This window comes from Vulpes lagopus, chromosome 7, assembly GCF_018345385.1.
Source record: "Vulpes lagopus strain Blue_001 chromosome 7, ASM1834538v1, whole genome shotgun sequence".
NCBI classification, from domain to species: Eukaryota; Metazoa; Chordata; class Mammalia; order Carnivora; family Canidae; genus Vulpes; species Vulpes lagopus.
In genome coordinates, this window is record NC_054830.1 from 112,917,091 (window position 1) to 112,939,116 (window position 22,026).

At 36.3% G+C, this 22,026-nt stretch overlaps 1 protein-coding gene across 4 annotated transcripts in view; it reads right to left on the reverse strand.

Moving 5' to 3' along the window:
• LYRM7 (LYR motif containing 7) overlaps positions 1–21,559 on the reverse strand; it is a 22,310-nt gene extending 751 nt beyond the window's left edge. Inside the window, exons 1-5 of one of the 4 annotated variants that reach the window (XM_041764064.1) lie at positions 21,333–21,559; positions 13,764–13,836; positions 11,812–11,879; positions 10,405–10,486; positions 1–434 (exon numbers count right to left, since the gene is read on the reverse strand). The exon at positions 1–434 is cut by the window's left edge and continues 751 nt beyond it. In XM_041764064.1, the coding sequence (XP_041619998.1) occupies positions 364–434; positions 10,405–10,486; positions 11,812–11,879; positions 13,764–13,836; positions 21,333–21,374 (336 nt within the window). In that variant the 5' untranslated portion in view covers positions 21,375–21,559 and the 3' untranslated portion in view covers positions 1–363. Of the gene's footprint in view, positions 435–10,404; positions 10,487–11,811; positions 11,883–13,763; positions 13,837–21,332 lie in introns of all 4 variants that reach the window. The other 3 variants (XM_041764063.1, XM_041764066.1, XM_041764065.1) reach the window with 3 other exon arrangements.
• Positions 21,560–22,026: the final 467 nt, after the last annotated feature.

Below are 22,026 nucleotides of genomic sequence, written 5' to 3' on the forward strand. Positions count from 1 at the left end.
TAATTTCAATCTGTTTCATTTCACATGGGAGGAAAATCTACCAGTTTGTCAAAAACACTGCATTCTTAGTTAAGAACAAAATACTCTTCAAGGTCAAAGGGAAATGAATATGACATACCTCCTGAGCATATATTTTAGTTCATAAAGCTTGATTTTCAAAACAAATGACATGTCTTATCTAATGCTATTTAGAAATATTTAACTATGTTCTGCAGTTTTCAACAATGTTCTCTTAATGTGAAATTTAATTGAGACTTTAATTCATTCATTTTCAAGAAGCTAGTTCTGAAATATGTGCATTTCTAAAACTTTTGCCAGTGTTATATATTTAAGATTAAAAACTACAAAGACTTGATTTTATACTCATTGCTTCTGAGTTGGTGCATCACAATATGGCACATTTTCTACAAGGAGTTCTTTCCTAGGGACCAATTCTGAAAGAAAAACAAAAAGTAATTGATATCATTAAAATTAAAATAAAATGAATATACACTCTTCCTCCTAACATTTGTAACAGTAAAATAATGAATTTTAAGGTAAGTCTTCCAGAAATATTTTATTTCAGTTAACTTCAAAGGTAAAGTCCTTGATTTTAAATGGAGACTGTTAACAGGATTCTCATTTCAGATTCTATCGAAATATATATGATCAACTTAACCCTTTATCATTTATTTATTTATTAAATATAACTAATTACTTGAACAGAATTCTGCTAATGCACATTATCACCTATCTGATGACAGATTACTGAGAATTAAAACAATCAACTTGAAACTTTGTTAAACTGCCTACTATATAAAAAGCAAGACCATTTTCCTAATTTAAAGATTCTAAATTTTACTGAATAGTGGTTCTCAAATGGGGGTATTTTCGGTTGTCACACCAAGTGAAGAATGCTGCTGGCATTTAGCAAGCAGGAGCCAGGGATGTATGGGACAATCTGGTGCTGTAAAGAACTATGTTGTTTAAAATGTCAACAGTGCCTTACTGAGAATCCCAGTTAAACAACAACAACAACAAAAATCTTACTGGAGGGATACCTGAGTGGCTCAGTGGTTGAGTGTCTGCCTTCTGCTCAGGGTGTGATCCCAGGATCCAAGACTGAGTCCTGCATTGGGCTCTTGCAGAGAGCCTGCTTCTCCCTCTGCTTGTGTCTCTGCCTCTCTCTGTGTGTCTCTCATGGATAATTAAATAAAATCTTTTTAAAAAAATAAAAATTATATAAAAAAGCTTACTGGAGGGATCCCTGGGTGGCGCAGCGGTTTAGCACCTGCCTTTGGCCCAGGGCGCGATCCTGGAGACCCGGGATCGAATCCCACGTCGGGCTCCCGGTGCATGGAGCCTGCTTCTCCCTCTGCCTGTGTCTCTGCCTCTCTCTCTCTCTGTGACTATCATAAATAAATAAAAAATTTAAAAAAAAAATAAAAAATAAAGTTTAAGGAGAGCGGCAGGAAGTAGGAGGGAGTGGGAAATAGGGAAAAAGTAACAGGACCAGGCTTGTCCGTGCTTAGTAACTGGCTTTGTCCTGAGGGCAACCGAGCCCGGGGCAGGACTTTGAGTGAGGGAATGGTCATATTTGCATTTAAAAAAAAAAAAAAAAAAAAAAAAGCTTACTGGAGATCAAGTGAGATATAGCTTTTAATTAAAATACAAAATTTTGGGATCTTTGGGTGGCGCAGCGGTTCGGCGCCTGCCTTTGGCCCAGGGCGCGATCCTGGAGACCCGGGATCGAATCCCACATCGGGCTCCTGGTGCATGGAGCCTGCTTCTCCCTCTGCCTGTGTCTCTGCCTCTCTCTCTCTCTGTGACTATCATGAATAAATAATAATAAAAAAAAAATTAAAAAAAAATCTTTAAAAAAAAATAATAAAATAAAATACAAAATTTTGTAAAGATCAATGATTTTTCCTTTTTTTCTCTAGAAGAGCTGAATGATTAAAAAAATGCTCATATCACATTCTATGAAATAACTTGGATATAGTCTTCAAAAATATCAGGGTCACGAAAGACAAAGAAAGACTGATTGCTTCAGATTAAGGAAGACTAAAAAACATGGTAACTAAATGCTATTTGTGTGATTCTCAACTGGATCCTAGGCCAGAGCGAATTTTTCTTCTTCTTTTACAGAAAACAAGTTAGGACAAATGAAAACATTTGAATGATTGAGTTTGGTAATTACATTGTGGTTTTATAAGGGAATATCCTTGCAAATTTAGCAAACATATATGTAGGTATTTTTTGAAAATGCACTCTTTCCCCAAATCCAATCCTAGTGGGCTGTTATGATTTTAAAAATGACCATTTGGGGTAAAGAAGCATTATGTTTACAATTTATCCTCAGACCATTCAGAAAAAAATTGAACGACGGATAATAAAGCAAATGTGGTAAATGTTAGCATTTATGGAATCTGGGTAAAGAAAATTTCTATACCCTTCAACTTTTCTTACATCTTTCCTGTAAATTTGAATTATTAAAAAAATTTTAAAAGGTATCACTAAAACAAATTCAAAAGGAAAAATAACTTAAAAATAATGTTATGAGCCAGATTATAATTGTGGTTTACCAAAATGAAAATCAGCTAAGTCATTATTATTTAGCCATTGTTTGTATCTCATCTACTACCAATCTTTGGCGATACCACCAGAGAGCAAATTATAGTTTAGGTTTTAACTTATTAGCAATGGCAGTAAATTGTTTCACTTATCAAACACATATGTGCCATTTTATGCTGAACATCACCAAATGAAGATGCAGAGGTGAATATCTAAGTCTCTTCAGCACAGCATAATGACTACAGTCAATAATATTGTATTGCATATCTGAAAGCTGCTAAAAGAGTAGATCTTAAAAGTTCCCAAGAGAAACAATTTGTAACTATGTACTTAAATAGACATTAACTAGACTTACTGTGGTAATCCTTTTGCAATATATATATTGAACAGGGGACTCGAACCTCCCCTGCTGAGGGCTGCATGCTACTGCATTTAAATTGCTACGTTGGCTATGGGGTTAACAGCTGTTGTCGTGGCAGCACTTGGAGAGCAAGTCTAATAGGCCCACGTGTAATCTGCTGTGAAAAACCATTTGTATAGTGTGTTTAATTTTTTTAATGTGTGAAAATAAAGAAAATTAAAGGGAAAAAAAAAGGAATCATGTACAAATGAAACTATTATTTATTTTCAATTATACCTCAATTTTAAAAGTAAGAGATTTAATTTTCTCAAATATCAAGAAATACAGATTAAGGCAATCCTGGGCTACTTCATACCTCAGGTCTTTGCTACCACTAAGAAGCCAGGCTCTTTTTACTTTTTTCCTAATCATTGTTATGTACAGGTAGCCACAGGCAAAGATCCTGATAGTTTTTAAGCGTGAAGATTTTCATCCTTTGGTAATGGTCTCTGTGTTCTGCCCATTCCCCCAACTCCAAGATTAATGGATACTTCTTAAAGTAATGAAAAATTACAGGCCTCAGTAAGTAAATGAATTGTATGTATATCTGATATTTTTCTGGCAAATGGAAATTGCTTGAGGCACTGATTTTATTTCATGTCAGAACTCAAAAGCCACCTGTCTGTACTGGCTATAGGGTGAGTGGGTAAGAGCAATTCTCATTTTCAACACTGCAAGACTGTAAATCTCAAGTATAGGACTCTCAATCAGATAGAAAAGTGCCCTTAGCAAAATAGTACTTCCTTCCATATTTGCTTTGCACCAACTAGCTTAATCTGCATTCATCCTCTTTTTCAATGTTTTGCTGAAGGCAGGAAGAAATAACCAGAACATCTTGCCATTCTGGTTATTTCTCTTATTTCTGTAGCCTCAGCTGGTCCTTGGTCTGTGTCTCAAGAAACACAATGAGCCACTGACCTTATGTTTCATTACTACATAATGAGGACCATCAGCCTAAAGGTTGTAAAGGTCAGGTCCACATAGTCCTATCCCCCCTCTAGTTTTTTGCCTTCCATTCAACTAATTCCACATTTTAGGTTATGTAATTTTCTGTATCCTACTTCTGATAACAACTTCTATTGTTTTTAGTTAAAAGAAACAGAAGATGACTCTGGCTGATGAAGCAGAAAAGTCATTTATTAAAAAGGTTATTAGTCTAACTCATGCAATGATTTTAAGGGCTTAAGCATCAGGCAAGCTTAAGGCTAAGCTTCCAGGAACAACGTATAAAAGTTATACTGCAAAACTGGCCTGATAATGAAAGCTGCGGGTGCCTACTGGGCACTAAAAGAAACTGCCACCACTTATACTACCATGGAAAACAAGATGTTACATTTCAGACGCTGCTGGAAACTCAATTTTACTACATCTACTCCTGCCAACACACCTATGCCACTTCTCAATCAGTAACTTGACTCTGCAACCACTGATGCTACTTCTGCCTGCAATAGAGATTCTAAGCCAACCCTCTTTTCTCAAGTTCATTTCTGAATATAAGTAAGTATACTGCACCTATATCAAATTCTATGTCTGAGGTATAAAAAAAACTGAGGAACTGAATTTCCTAGATTTTATAATGGGAATTTAGAACTCAGCAAGATGGATATCCCTGAAACAAAATGATCAATTCAAAGAGTGGTAAATAACCAGAAAACTTGCCAAAATTCACTACTCTATCCCTTTATCCAATTCATTTTCAATGATTTTTGAAATCAAAACTGCCTTACAATTGAATTTTTCTAAATTAACTCCTAGCACTTTCATTAGGCCAAATATATCATAGGCATATTTACATGCTGTTATGCTATTTTTCACTGTAATACTGCTTTATGGATTATAAAATCCCTGATTTTGCTCTCTGTATTAGACATCAACGTATCATAACAACATAAGTTTACTGAAGTTGTCAAATCTTGAAAAAGAAGTATACGGAGATCATGATTTATTTCCTCTACTTTAGGCCCCGGAAAAACCTTATCTATTATGGTCATATGAAATATAACAATTAAAAAGTAATTTCGTCAAATAAAAAGCCTTTAATTCACTTGTGGCCCAAATCAAAATGTAGGTCAAAATTAAAAATAAATAAATAAAAGAGGAAGGAGTATTTCTTTTTCTTTTTTTTTAAAGATTTTATTTGTTTATTTGAGAGAGAGAGAGAGAGAGAGAGAGAGAGAGCATGATCTAGGTGAGGGGCAGAGGGAGAAGCGGACTTCCCGCTGAGCAGGGAGGTGGACGTGGGGTTTGATCCCAGAACTCCAGGATTATGCATAACCTGAGCCGCAGGCAGATGCTCAACCAACTGACCCACCCAGGTGTGTGAGGAACGAATACGTCCAAACTCTTTATGAAGCCAGAATTACTCTGATACCAAAACCAGACAAAGACACTATAAGAAAAGAAAACCAGAGGCCTAGATTTATTTATTCAACCAACGTTTGTCAAATCACATGAACTTGTCTTAGAACAAAAACCATAAGATAGTTTTAGGCATAGACATGTATGAAAAACCACAGAACAGAAGTTTAAAAATGCACCTGAAATAAAGAATAGTTTCCTGGAACTTTTTTTTTAATGTAACACTCATGTATTTTGTTTGTCTCAATATATGTTAGAGAAGAAGTTAAAAAATATGGATAATGCTGTTTAGTAATGAAGTATGATTAATATATAGCCACCTGAAGTCCTAAGTTTTCTTTTCTTTTTTAAATATTTTATTTATTTATTCATGATAGACATAGAAAGAGAAGGAGAGAGGCGAGACACAGGCAGAAGCAGAAGCAGGCTCCATGCTGGGAGCCCGACATGGGACTCGATTCTGGGGCTTCAGGATCACGCCCTGGGCCAAAGGCAGGCGCCAAACTGCTGAGCCACCCAGGGATCCCAGTCCTAAGTTTTCTTGTTCACAATTTGTTTATCATACATTTTCTTATTCATAATTTTTCTAATTCACAAATTTGGTGACTGTCTATAAAATACATGTTTGATAAAGGTCAACAATGAAACCAGCTGCCAAAGTTCATATGAGAAAGAGGGCTTTCACAAATGTCAATAATCAATGAACAGTGTAAATCAAGAGGATAAATTAAATATTTTTGTAAGACAGTTATTATTTTTCTATGCACTATCTAGGAAGGATAGGCTAAGACCAATGATGAAAGTGATATGAATCAAAGATTATGATCAATCCAAATGCATGTACTTGAGATACCAAAAACAAATACACAAATAAACAAGCTACACACAGAAAAAAGTAGGGGATAAATGGAAAGAAGAGTTTCCCTAACATTTTTCCTTTGTCCTGCCCCCAGTTTCCCCAATATTTTAAAAAGATTTTAGAAATAATGAATCAACAAAACTAAAATTCAACCTATGGAATGGGAGAAGATATGTGCAAGTGACATATCCAATAAAGGGTTAGTATCCAAAATATATAAAGAATTGATACAACTCAACACCAAAAAATCCAATTAAAAATGGGCAGAAGATATGAACAGACTTTTCTCCGAAGATATACAGATGGCCAATAGAAATGAAAAAGATAGGGATCCCTGGGTGGCGCAGCAGTTTGGCGCCTGCCTTTGGCCCAGGGCGCGATCCTGGAGATCCGGGATCGAATCCCACATCATCAGGCTCCCGGTGCATGGAGCCTGCTTCTTCCTCTGCCTGTGTCTCTGCCTCTCTCTCTCTCTGTGACTATCATAAATAAATAAATAAATAAATAAATAAATAAATAAATGAAAAAGATGCTCAACATTACTCATCATCAGGAAAATGCAAATCAAAACCACAATGAGATCTCACCACACGCCTGTCAGAAGGGCTAAAATAAAAAAGACAGGAAACAAAAAGTGTTGAGGATGTAGAGAAAACAGAACCTTCAATCATTATTGGTGAGAATGCAAACTGGTGCAGTCATTGAGGAAAATATGGACATTTCTCAAAACATTAAAAATAGAACTACTCCATGAGCCAGTAATTCCAATAGTGGGCTTTTACCCAAAGAATAAGAAAACAATAATTCAAAAAGATACATGCACCCCTGTGTTTAGTGCAGCATTATTTACAATAGTACATAGGCAGAGGGAGAAGCAGACTCCCTGCGGGGAACCCAATTGCAGGACTGGATCCCAGGACCCCGGGATCATGACCTGAGCCAAAGGCAAACATTCAATCACTGAGCCACCCAGGCACCACTGTTTACTGCTCTTATAAATACAATTCAGATCTAATAATTTCTGATATATTCTCATGAACTAAAAATAAAGCTCTGTAGGACTTACACTATTAAATATGAAGATTTATTATGAGGTTGCAATTATCAAGACATTATGACATATGATTCATGGATAGAAACACTAATTAGAGTATAAAGTTCAGAAACAGATATATGCATATATAGTTATCTGATTTTACAAGAGTGATCCTGCAGTGCAGTAGGGAAAAAGTGTTCTTCTCAATAAATGAGGCTGGATTATTAACTGGACAGTCACATGTAAAAAAGTAATTTTTGACAAATAGCTTATGATTTCACTTCTATGTGTGACCAATAAACAACAAAAACAATGGATTAAAAAAAAAAGCAGAAAGAGACCTAGAGATACAGAGAACAAACTGGTAGTTGCCAGAGGGGACAGTGGTGGGGGAGTGGGCAAAAGGGGGTTAAAGGGGAGTAGGAGCTACAGGCTTCCAGTTTTGGAATAACTAAGTCACAGGGAAAAGGTACAGAATAGGGAATATAGTCAATGATTATATTATTATACTATACAAAGTGCCGTCTGGTGACTAATGGAAGCTACACTTGGGATTAGCATAGCATGTACAGTGTTGTCGTATCACTATGCTGTATACCAGAACCTAACATAACATTTTGTCAACTATACTTCATTTCAAAAAAAAAATCTTGACTCCTATCTCACACCATATACAAAAATCAATTCTAGTTGATATGAACAACCACATGAAAAGATCAAACAATAAAGCTTTGGGAAGAAAGTATAGGAGAATCTCTTTATGACCTTGCTTGAGATAGACAAAGATTTCTTAAACAAGACTCAAAAGTATATACAATAAATGAAAAAACTGACAAAGTAGATTACATTAAAATTAAGAACTTCTTAGCAAAAGATAACATTACCAAAACAAAAGGCAAGTCACCAAATAGAAGATTCTTGCATATCCAACAAAGAATATGTATTCAGAACATACAAAGAATTTATTCAAGTCAAAAATAAAAAGGCAGATAAGCCCTTGGAAAAATGGGGAAAAGACTTGAACAGACATTTTATAAAAGAGAGTATCAAAATGGCCTTTTAACAACTGAAAAGGTGCTAATACTTCATAGGTTACCAAAGAAACGCAAATTAAAATCACAATGCACTAACATTACACAACCATCAGAAAGGCTAACATTCCAGAGATAAAGAGTACCAAGTGTTGGTGAGGGTGTCAAGCAACTGGAGCCAGACACTGCTGCTGGAAGTGTAAATTAGTCTAACCACTTCCGAAAACTGGTTAGCAGTATCATACATTAATTTTGATAATTACAGTGGAGTATTACAAATGTATTTTTCTCTTATGATTTTAATATTCTTTTCCCTAGCTTACTGTAAGACTATAGTATATAATATATATACAAAACGTGTTAATGTACTGCTTATGTTCTTGGTAAGGCTTCTCATTAATAGTTGGCTAACAGGGGCTAAGTTTTTGGGTAGTTAAAAGTTAAATAAGAATTCTTTTTTTTTTTTTTTTTTAAGAGAGAGCGAGCAATTAAGCAGGGGGTAGGGACAGAGAGAGAATCTTAAGTAGGTTCCATGTCCAACTCAGAGCCTGATGTGGGGCTCTTGTCCAAGACTCTGAGATCATGACCTGAGCCAAAATCATCAGATGCTTAACTAGTTGAGCTACCCATGTGCTCCTATACATTAATTTTCTAATGTGCAGGAGGATAGCAACTCTAGCCCCTGCACTGTTCAAGGGTCAACTGTATATACACACACACACACACACACACACACACACACACACACGTAAATGTATATGTAAATATATGTAGAAAATTTTATTTTTCATATATGTATAAATTTTAAACCAAAAGGCACATTCAATAATGTTCAAGGAATCAATATTCATTATAGTCCAAAACTAGGAATAACCCAAACAAACAACAGGAAGGATAAACTGTGGTATATTTAATCAGTATTTTTTTTAAAGATTTTATTTATTTATTCATGAGACACAGAGAGAGGCAGAGACATAGGAAGAGGGAGGAGAAGCAGGCTCCATGCAGAGAGCCTGATGTGGGACTCAACCCCAGGACCCTGGATTCATGACCTGAGCCAAAGGCAGATGCTCAAACGCTGAGCCACCCAGGTGTCTCTATTCAAACAATATTTATAGAATTGTTACTATAGAACAATACAGATGAATCTCCCAAATACAATGTTGAGAGAAAGAAACCAGACAAAGTAGTAATCCTATATGATTCCATTTACATGAAGTTCAAACATTTTATTATATTAAATTAAACAGTTAGGATAGTGGTTAGCTTGTTGGAAGGCGGTATCTGGAAGGGACATGAGGGGCTTTGGGGATGTTGGTAATATTAAATAGCTTACTATGGATGTTGGTTACATGGATATTTCACTTTGTGAAACAGGATGCATAGTTACAAATTGTGCACTTTTCTGTTTGTATGTTATACTTCAATAGTTTACTTTAAAAAAAGAGAAGGCTTTCAAAAATTTGAGTATCATTTTTGTTGTTGTTGTTGTTGTCTCCAAAGACACTTTAGGGAAATTTTAAAAAATGTAACGTGAAATAAAAATTCTGCTGAAGCCCTATAAACAGTCTGGAGGTATAATGGAGGATCCTCAACTATATTTCCATTTCCTAGAATTATTTTTAAAGAATTATTTATTCTAATCATAGAATAAAAGGTAAAGGAGGATCCTCAACTATATTTCCATTTCCTAGAATTATTTTTAAAGAATTATTTATTCTAATCATAGAATAAAAGGTAAAGGAGGATCCTCAACTATATTTCCATTTCCTAGAATTATTTTTAAAGAATTATTTATTCTAATCATAGAATAAAAGGTAAAGAACTAGATAGTCTAGGCACATGATAAATGGTAAATGTTAAGAACCCCAAATATGATGAAAAACAAGTCATACTGTCTTTTAACTATAGTTCTGTAATGTAACCAGTAGTTAAGATTAAAAAAAAAAAGTAAACTTAAAAAAGAAAAAAAAATCTAGTACAAAAAAAGAAAAGTTTCATAATCTAGCATTTCTAAATAGTAAGTAGCCTTACAAAAGTACACAAGATATACTGCATTGTCTGGCAAAATCAAGCTGTTTTACTAATCAGCATTAAAAGTGCTGCAGTTGCTCAATATTTTAAAATGCAATGAAGTCAGAAAACATTTTTCTTTAATTTTACTTACTTAGTGTATTGTGGTCTGTGTGAATACCTTGTATAACAGATGTTCTGAGTAACAATTCAACATCGGAACCTATTTTTATTAGCTGTTAAGAAACCAAACAGAATAAATCCTTTGGGTATTTTTTTCAATGGTCCATATGAATGCACTGTTTTTGAAAATTGTAGATTTACTGTTATTTCTTTTTTGGTAATGCGGCCTTTAACTTACCATTTCAAGCATACAGAAAACTCAGACATGTGTGTACTTTTAACTTTTATCCATCTGTTCTGTATTTTGTTTCAAAATAGATTCAGAGTATTTTTTGTTAGAATATATATTTTATGTTTAAAATTCTGTTTTCTTTTTCTTTTGGAGGAGATTGAATCTTTTTTTTTTTTTTTTTAAGATTTTATTTATTTATTCATGAGCAACAGAGACAGAGAGAGAGAGGCAGAGACATAGGCAGAGGAAGAAGCAGGCTCCATGCAGGAAGCCTGATGTGGGACTCAATCCAGCCATTCCGGGATCATACCCTGAGGTGAAGGCAGGTGCCCAACTGCTGAGCCACCCAGGCATCCCTGATTCTTTTTTTATACAGTTGGATATTCTAAACACTAGGAAAAAAAAACAAAAAACACTAGAAATAATACTGAATTAGGAGTTGGAACACTTGGATTCCATAAATGGCTCTATCATTAAGTATAAGGCTTTGGGTTAATAACTAAGTTTCAGTACTTATAAGCAAAATTAAGAAGTGGACTAGAAAAGATTCTCAAAGCTGAGGATCCCTGAGGGACCCTGAGACCCTTTCAGATATCATGAAGTAAAAATGATTTTCTCAATAGTAGAGCTTTCTGCATTGTTTGAGTTGTGAGCAGAAGTAGAACCTGCTCCATGGAATACCATTTTATATGAATGAACCACAGAAAAAGTATGATCATTCAGACTTGGGTATATGGCAAACATTTCCTTGAAAATGAATGAGCTGACTCTGTTACTTCAAGAAAACAAGTGTATTTGCTAACAATAATGAAATTCAAGTTTTCAAGAAAAAATTAGAATTCTAGGGAAATTGTATCTGCCACTATGAGTTTGATAGTTTCTCAATAATTACAGATCTTTCTGATAAGATAGATATTAATATTAATAAATACAATTTTAAAATATTATATACTGAACTATGTCAACATTTAGAAGATATGTATACTTGGTGAACCTATATTTTCCAAATCAATGGTACAAGACGTTACAAAATCATGCATGGTTAAAAATCTATTCAAACAGAAAGATAGATTAAATCTATTGGTCTAGTAAATGAAGACTTGAGGGCAGCAGATATCATATAACCCCTCTATTTTCATCATTTCCTCTTAGTGGCTAAGAAAATTATAAGGGCTTTGTAATAATTGAAAGACTCAATTACTATACCTCTTCTATTTTCTTGGGAGAAGTTTCACTTTTATTACTTTTGAATTCTTCATTTATCTTTATTCTGGCTGCTAGAGAAAGAAAAAATATATAATTATTTCTTTTCTAATTCATAATTCCTATCCCAAGAATGTATATGTTACTTGTTATAAATGACTACTTCTCTAGTAGTCGAAATAGTTTTGCCCCATGTGAAACTAATTCTAAAAAATTAGATATTTATTTAAAAAGTGCCCTGGAAGCCTTTGACAGGCTGGCAAATTTGTAATTATCCTAATGTATTCTAATACTTTTGTTTCCTGCTTTTTACTTCCAAGTTCATTTGTATACTTATAGCTATCAGATTCCAATGAATAATTTTCAATGCTTTCTTTCCATGAATCTAAAAATTTAAATTAAATGCCTTAAGATGGCAAAACTCAATACATACAAGCATGTTAAATTTCACACACACACACACACACAAATAAAATAAAGACACAGTAGCAAAATATATATATAAGTGGTTTGGGTGGCACGTAAAGTGAATGATAAATAAACCTTTTGTTCCTGTATACCACTGACACTTTGACATCATTATAGCATAATATAGTCTAATATGAAACTCTTATTGTTGCTGTGAGCATATAATGGAACAACCCATGTAAAGTGCATGGAAATTATGCAATGTTAGTTGTTCTCATATCATTTAATAACACTTAAAATGCTGTTGATGGAGAAGAGTCAGAAAACCTTCCTTCTATGCTTTATATATTTCAGTATAAGGTGGTGAAGATTGGGATTTGGAGTCAAACTGCTTAGGCTAATTCCCAGGTCTACCTCTTACTACTAAGATGTGGGACAAATCCTTTCACATTTTGTCAGTTTTTTCCCATTGGAAAAAAACCCAGAAATTATAACAGTAACTACCTCACAGGGATCTATGAAGATTTAAATGAATTTGGTAAAGTATATATAACATGATATATATAATGTTCAAGAAATTATTCTTGGTGAATTACAAAAACTTGAATTCCTGATGGGGATACTACCTAGGTGTATCCTAGGTGCCCTCTTAAAGAGCTTCAGAAATCTATGTAGTACTGCATATGACCAACACAGAACCTAAGCTTTAGAGCTATGACTTCCAGATATAATAGAAGCCACTTAAAACGTGAAATAATAAGTCTGTAATCATTTGGAATACATTCTCTTTCATAGCTGCTATCACTTCTAGAATGATATAATATGGAAGTATCTGGTCCTAGAGAGTGTGAAAATGTGATTATATAATAGAGAAATAAGTTTAATGACTTGACAAGCAATGGAGCATGCTGAAATTCTGATGTTTCCTGATTCTTTATGAAAACTTGATCTTTGAAAATTTTTCTTTAAGTATATACTCCTCAAACTAGTGTAATGTAAAGTAATCTTTATAAAACGTAACATTACAGGAGAGATGTGAAGATCATTCTCTAAGATGGGTCTTTTTAAAAAAAAAAAAAAAGATTTTATTTATTTATTCATGAGAGACACAGAGAGAGAGGCAGAGACACAGGCAGAGGGAGAAGCAGACTCCATGCATGCAAGGAGCCCCATGCGGGATTCGATCCAGGGACCCTGGGATCATGCCCTGAGCCGAAGGCAGATGCTCAACCACTGAGCCATCTAGGTGTCCCTGTAAGATGGATCTTGATCATACAAGTTCTCTTGGATATATCAGTAGCCATGTGAAGAACTGACTTACTCCAAAATGGCAAAAAATAAACCTACCTTTTTAATTTTTTTTAAAGATTTGGTTTATTTATTCATGAGAGACACACACAGAGAGAGAGGCAGAGACACAGGCAGAGGGAGAAGCAGGCTCCATACAGAAGCCCGACATGTGACCCGATCCCGGTACTCCAGGATCACGCTCTGGACCGAAGGCAGGTGCTAAGCCACTGAGCCACCCAGGGATTCCCTAAACCTACCTTCTAATGCTCTGGTATCATTTTTAAAAACCTGTTGTCTGGTCCTGTGTAATGTTTTAAAGAGCTGTAAAACCTGTAAAAAAAAAAAATCAGAATTCAGATCTTAAAAGAAAAAAGATTTATATTTTATGTAATTACAAGGATTACAAAGTGTTTCTTTTCTGCTACTTAGACTATTTTTCAAAATAGCTGGTGAAAACCAGCGTTTGCCAAAACAACTTTCCCTTCACTATTTACTTTTAGATTGTAAAAAATTAGCTTTATTTACAAAAATAATACCAAATTCTTTGAAAAAGAAAAACAACAAAGGATGGTTAAAAAACGTTAATAATCTCTCTGCCAAAATCAGACTGCTATAGTAATAAACTTTGTCCGGTATGTATTTGTTCTCACTTTTCTTAACATACTGCGGCCTTTCATCTGCTCTTAAAGTTTACACACAGATACACAAACTCATGAACTTATTATATCTTACGAGAGCCCAGAAGGAAGATCTTTCAGATAATTTAGTAAAATGTAATTGTGATTTCCCAAAGAGAAGTGGAATGCTGATACTTCAGAATATACTAAGATTGTTAAAAAAATAGAAGAGCCTGACATTTTGGTAGAAGACAGATTGTGTAGAGGCTTTGGTGTTAGGCCAAGCCTACCTCATACTTATCAGGTTTAAAAACGTACTCAATATTGTTCCCTCAATATTGCTTTTCCTCCTGTCTTCTCAATTGTAGAGAATAGAAGACACTGAGTTTTTCAAGTTGGAAATCTCTAGGCAATTCTTTAAATCTACATTACTCTTTGCGTAGAAATTTTAGGAATGCTTAATGTTTTTTTTTTGAATGCTTAATGTTTTTGATATTCTCCATCCCTGAAAATTTTTTAAGTTCAGACCCTCCCATCTCCTGTTTAGACTACTTAACACAGATTTGTCACTCTGCCACTATTCCCTCCTTTCCTTCAATCCATTCACTAGATAAAATAGCTAATATTTATTTACTAAGTATACCCTGTGTGCTAGGCAGTTTTAGGTATTTACATATATTAGAAAATCTATAACATGAAAGGCAGACATCAAAACAGAAACAGGAAACATGGAGCAAAAAACATAAAAACAAAAATCAAACCACAATGAACTTCCTCAGAAACATAAGTAACTGAAAGATGGAATAACAACAAAAAGAAATCATAGTAAATTAAAAAAGGAAAGTTCAGAAAACGCCCCAAAGCTCTCAGACATCAAATGAATGATAGCAAATATTAAGGTGAGAAAAAAACAGCCAAGAAATAGAATAAAAACACAGAAATTGAGGGGAGAAATGAAAATTAAGAGAGTAGTCTAGATGGACCAACAGTGGGATGCCTGGGTAGCTCAGCGGTTGAGCATCTGCCTTTGGCTCAGGGAGTGATCTTGCGGCCCAGGGATCGAGTGCCACATCAGGCTCTGCACAAAGAACCTGCCTCTCCCTCTGCCTATGTCTCTCTGCATCTCTCATGAATAAATAAGTATCTTAAAAAAAAAAAAAAAAAAAAGATGGACCAACAGTTACATTAATGTGTTTATAACAAGAACAGTGGGGGGCCTGGGTGGCTTGGTTAAGCATCCAACTCTTCATTTCAGCTCAGGTCATGATCCCAGCATTCTGGGAGGGAACTCCTGAGTTGGGCTCGGCATTCAGCATGGCGTTTGCTTAAAATTCCCTCTCTCTCAAATAAACAGATCTTAAAAACAAAAAACAAAAACAAAAACAGAGAAAGAAGACAAAAGAAATTAAAGGGGAAAAATGTCACCAAGTAAGGTGCAAAAGTTACTTGATTGAAAAAACTCCAAGTGCCCAAATCAAAACTCGTACTATAGTACATCATGATAAAAATTCGGCACAATGCTAATAAAAAGAAAAATTTCGAAGATAAAAAAAGTTCACATACAAAGGACAGAAAATCAGAACGTCTAACTTCTAAATAGCATCGCTGTGAGAAGACAATAGTCTAATTTCTTCAAGTTTTAAAAAAATACCCAGCTTAGAATACTGTATATAGCCAAATTATCACTTAATGCAGCAGGAAACAGACATTTTTAAAAAATGTGGAGTGTCTTACCTGCCATACATCCTTTCTTGTAAAGCTATAGAATAATGTGCTCCACAAGGGGATGAACTGGTGAGACAGGTGATCCAACACAGAGATGGTAAAGGACAAATACATGTCAGCATTTGTGCAGTCAGCCTAGAAAGCAACTAGTCTAGACTACAGAAAAAGGTTGAACTGCTCCAGAAAAGATGTTCCCAGGAAAAAAAATCAAACTGACACTGATTTTGGGAACAGATAAGTAGGAAACCAACCAATGTTAATAAAATCAAGGCTATTAATTTCAAGAGAAACAGAATTAGAAAAGAAAGGCAATGTAATCATATATTAGAGGACTCAGAGGTGGACAATTTAATACAACCATAACAAAAAAAAGAAAAAGTGATTCACCAAGATTTGTATAATGAAAGGACCAAGACATAAGGGGGTTGCTTAGTCATCAACTTTCCTTTTTTATTTTATTTATTTATTTTTATTTTTTAGAGATTTTATTTATTCATGAGAGACACACACACACAGAGGCAAAGACATAGGCAGAGGGAGAAGCAGGCTCCATGAAGGGAGCCCGACATGGGGCTCAATCTGGGTCTCTAGGATCACACCCTGGGCTGAAGGCGGCGCTAAACTGCTGAGCCACCAGGGCTGCCCAACTTTTCTTGTTAAAAGTCAGTAAATAGCACCTCCAAAGAGAAAAAAATTAATGAATAGCAGTTTAAATATGTTCTTTAGAAACATGGAGGCAAATATGAGAATAGCTAAAAGACTTAAAAGCACTTTTCTCTGGGGAGCAGGAATTAGGAGTATTAGAAGGAAGTACACACCTATTAGTTTCTGTAGTAACACTATTTGATTTCTTAAACCTTACACATTTATCAACTTTATAAAAACTAAAAAAACTTACTTTAGAAAGAGAAAGGGAAAAGACATTATCAAAAAAGAGATCAGACAAGCCTTGACTGGAAGAAAATATTTGCGAACCATATATCTGGTAAGGGGCTATTATCTGGAACATTTAAAGAACTTTTACAATCAGTAACTAAAACACAGACAAAGGATTTCAAAAGACATTTCTCTAAAGATAAACAAATGGTCATCAAGGCCATGAAAAGATGTGTAATATGATTTGGTATCTGGGAAATACAAATTAAATCTCAGTGAAGTACACTTAGGCCCAGCAAAATGGCTGTAATGAAAAAGAAAATCAGGAACGAGTATTGGGAAGAATGTGGAAAAATTGGAACTCTTTTGTTATTATCTGATCTAGCAATTCCATACTTAGGTATATACCCAAGAGAAATGAAAACATGTTTACTCAAAAACCTGTACATGAATGATCATAGTAGCATTATTCACAAGAGTCAAAAAGTAGAAACAACTCAATTCTACCAATTCATGAATAGATAAAATGTGGTATATCCATACTGTTACCACTTGAACTGTGTTCCCAAAAAGGTCATGTTGTAGTCCTAATTCCTAGTACTTGTAAAATGTGACTTTATTTGGAAAAAGGGTCTCTGCAGATGAATTAGGTTGAGATCATTAAAACGGGCTCTAATACAATATAAGTAGTATTTTTTTTTAAGATTTTATTTATTTATTCATGAGAGACACAGAGAGAGAGGCAGAGACATAGGCAGAGGGAGAAACAGGCTCCATGCAGGGAGCCCAATGTGAGACTCAATCCCAGACTCAGGGATCACGACCTGAGTCGAAGGCAGATGCTCAACCGCTGAGACATCCATGTGCCCCTATAACTAGTATTCTTAAAAGAAGCAAATGCCATGATTACACAGACACACACAGACGGCCATGTGAAGACAAAGGGAGGGCTCAGAGTGATGCAAGAATAAGCCAGCAAGCCAATGAGCCGATGGACACCAAGAATTGACCGCCACTATCAGAAGCTGAGAAGAAGCAGGGATTCTACCAAGTTTCAGAGGAAACATGGCTCTGCTGGCACCTTCATTTCAGACTTCCAGCCTCCAGAACTGTGCATACAATAGCTTTCTGTTGCTTTAAGCCATCTAGTTTGTGGTACTTTGTTAGAACAGCCATAGGAAACTAATATGGATTTTGGTACTGGGAAGCAGGGTACTGCTAATGAGTACCTAAAAATATCAGAAGTGGCTTTGAAATTGAGATGTGTAGAGGCTGAAAGAATTCTGAGGTGTCTGACAGTAAAAGACAAGACTGCCTTGAAGATTGTTTGTGGAAATATGGACTTTAAATGTAATAGGGTAATAGAAATCCAGGCAGTTTAATATTAAAGAGTGGTAGAAGACAAGTTGCATGGGATTAAGAGTGGAGAGTTAAATAAATCTAATCACTTTACAAGTTTAGGGAAAAAAGAAAGTAATTTCATTAACACAACAGCCAGCATCCCTAATTTAAGAACTAGTATACACAAAAATAAATTCAAAATGGATTAAGGGGGCAGCCCCGGTGGCACAGCAGTTTAGCGCCACCTGCAGCCCAGGGCGTGATCCTGGAGACCCTGGATCGAGTCCCAGGTCAGGCTCTCTGCATGGAGCCTGCTTCTCCCTCTGCCTGTGTCTCTGCCTCTCTCTCTCTCTCTGTGTCTCTATGAATAAATAAATAAAATCTTAAAAAAAAAATGGATTAAGGACCTTAATATGAAACATGAAACCATAAAAATCCTAGAGAACATAGGCAGTAACCTCTTTGACATTGGCTGTAGCAACTTCTTTCTAGATATGCCTCCTGAGGCAAGAGAAACAAAAATAAACCACTGGGAATACATCACAATAAAAAGCTTCTGTGCAGTGAAGGAAATAATAAAACTAAAAGGCAGCCACAGAATGGGAAAAGATATCTGCAAATGACATATCTGATAAAGGGTTAGTATCTAAAACATTCAAAGAACTTATAATACTTAATACCCAAAAAATGAATAATCCAGTTAAAAAAGAAGACGTGAATAGACATCTTTCCAAACAAGACATACAGATGGCCAACAGACACATGAAAAGATGCTCAACATCACTCATCATCAGGGAAATACAAATCAAAACTACAATGAGTTATCACCTCACACCTGTGAGAATGCCTAAAATCAACACAAGAAGCAACAGGTGTTGGTGTGGATGTGGAGTACAACTGCACCAATAGGTACCCACAGAATACAAAAATACTAATTCAAAGAGTTATATGCACCTTGATGTTTATAGCAGCATTACTTACAATAGCAAAATTATGGAAATAGCCCCACTGTCCAGGGACTGATGAATGGATAAATAAGACATGGCATATAAATATACAATGGAATATTACTCAGCCATAAAAAGAATGAAAATTTTCCATTTGCAATGTTGTGGATGGAGCTAGAAGGTATTATGTTAAGTGAAATGAATCAGAGAAAGACAAATACCGTGTGATTTCACTCATATGTGGGATTTAAGAAACAAAACAAATGAGTAAAGGGGAAATAAAGGAAGAGAGGCAAACCAAGAAACATACTCTTAACTATAGAGAATAAACAGATGGTTATCTGAGGGGGGATGGATTAAATAGGTGGTGGGGAATAAGGAGTGCACTTGCTGTGATTAGAACCAAGTGTGGTGTGGAAGTGTTGAATTATGATATTGTAGACCTGAAACTAAAATTACTCTGTAGGTTAACTAACTGGCATTTAGATAAAAACTTAAAATAACAGAACTAGTATAAGAAAAAGAAAATGTCATCGGTACTGTCTTGGAACTATAAGAGCTAATGTTACCTTGGAGTCAATAAATTTTTATTAAAATGCAAAAAACAAGGTCACAGATTATCTTCTCTCCCTCATTTACTTATACTAACTGGATAATTTAGGTAGTGTAAATGGCAAGTGGATTCTCTACAGATCAGTTGGAACAAGATATTGTTACTTACTGTAAGCTTGGACAAGTTACTCAGCTTTTTTGTCTACATTTTCTTACATAATGTGTTAATATTAAAGATGTATGGGGTAATTTCTGTACTAGGTTTCAATTTAGTTATACCTACCTATCTCTTCTAAGTCTAGGTTATATGCCCTTCCTGAGTACATCCACAGCACTGAGCACTTACTATACTGTATGGGAATCAAATGTTTACTTGCTGTAGTCCCATACTTCCTCAAAGGCTATGTATTCTTTACACTTACCATAAGTATCTTCTATATGTGGTAGACCTCCCCAAAAGGGTTTTTGGAATGAATCTTACTTCTTTTGTATTCAGGTTTTCCAAGCAATTTCCCACTTCAAGGACTTTCCATTTACTACTTCCTCTTTCTGAATTACTCTTTCCTCTCTTCTTCTGGCTAATTTCTAACCAAATTTCAGTCCTCAACTTACCTTTTAATTCTAGGAGAGCCTTTTTTTCTTCTTTAGAGTAGGCTCCATGATGGAGCCTAACCGCAGGGCTCCAACTGAGATCCTGAGATGAAGACCTGAGCTAAGATCAAGAGTAGGATGCTAGGATGCTCAACTGAGCAGGCACCCCAAGATTTTTTTTTTTGCATCCCTCCGGAGAGGTTAAACCCCAGTTATAAGCTCACAAAATACATATTTCAACTCAAAATCTCCCTACCTGCTAAATTTCTTGATGAAGGCAAAAGTGGTCTGTTTACCGTTGCATCCACTATGCCTAGACAGTGTAGGCTAAATGCTGGCCGGAAGGTATTATTGGCAGCTATTATGGATAGTCAATAAATTATCTGAATAACTCTGTACAATTGTTTCTACTGGTGTTCTGACAGATACTAAAATGTACTGAGAACACCAAAGTAGTACAGGAGGCACCGCCTGATGGTTCCTTATTACTGACCAACCATAGGCATTGCTTTTTCCTCACTGTACTGTAACAGGCCTTTCCCCGCTCTTTACCATGCTTATATTGCAGCCAGTGACAGGGACAGGACTCGACTGGCCATGCTGATATTTAAAGTTAGGGACGGTCAGTCTCTGAGAAAAGTGTGCACCAGCCAGGAACGTGCATCAGTTGGACAAGAGCTGAATCTGAGACCAGGTCCTGAGGAAAGCACCCGAGGAGACCATCACTTCCCAAGGTCATTGCGAGTACTCAGGTCTCGTGTTCATTTTTGGCAAGTGATTCTGCCGCGATTTTCCGGTTATCTGACTAAATTTTTCTCCCATCTGACCTTTCATTCATTAGATGGTTGCAATCGTAGGCTGCCTTTGTCGTCTCGTCCACCTCTCAAGGATGTTAAAAAGGTCCCTCAGACAAACACTCGGTGTGGGGATGAAACAGGTGCAGAATTTGCATGACGGAGAAACAAACTATTTGCACCCTAGGAGGCGAGGAAGGAAGCACTGGTACCGCCCTCCCTCCTTGCACCCGCGCAAACCCTCCACCGCCCTTCGACGGTGGTCCCCGGGCTCCTCAGCGGCAACGTTCACATGCTCCATGGGGGATCCTGATGCCCCATCTGCTGAGATTCCAGACAACCTGTGCAAGGCCGTCCATTTCCCCTCCCTGTCCGCAACGCACCCAAGCCCTCCAGGCCCCCGTCACCTTGGCCGCCTGACCCATGGCTCTCCTCACCGCGGCGACCACCTCTCCTGCGGTCGAGTCGCCCCGCCTCTCGGCGACCAATCACTGCCCGGCGTGGGCCATCCAACTTCGAAGTCACGTTCCTAAAGTGACGCAACCAATCACCGCGCAGAATTCCCTTTTTAGCCCCGCCTTCCACGGAGGAACACAGGAGACGAGTATGCTGCTGGTAAGACCGCGAGAAGCTGCCAAGCCCAACTACTGGAGAGAGGAGAACGGAAATGACGTGAACGCCATGTTAGTTAGGGGCAGAGCCACTTCCGGTCTTTTCTGACGCGGTCAAGTGGCAGAGGGTGGGTTGAGATGTAGCGGGTGGCTTCGTCGTCTCTACGTTAATCCTATTGTTTGGGGGTTGGGGTTAACTATTAAAGAACATTTATGTTAACGTTTCCCAAATGGGATTGTCTCCTTGTGAAAGTGCATAAGAGCCAAGCCGTAACTAGTACAGCTGTCGTTAATTGGAATTCTGGCTCCCCAAAGCGCTGTTTGTACATTCTCTCAATCCCCGTTAAAGGTGAGGTAGAGTTACCTGCTCTAGACCTAGGCTAGAGGGGTGCCTGGGTGACTGGGTGAGTTAAGGCTGACAACTCGATTTCAGTTTAGGTCGTGAACTCTGGGTGGTGAGATTGAG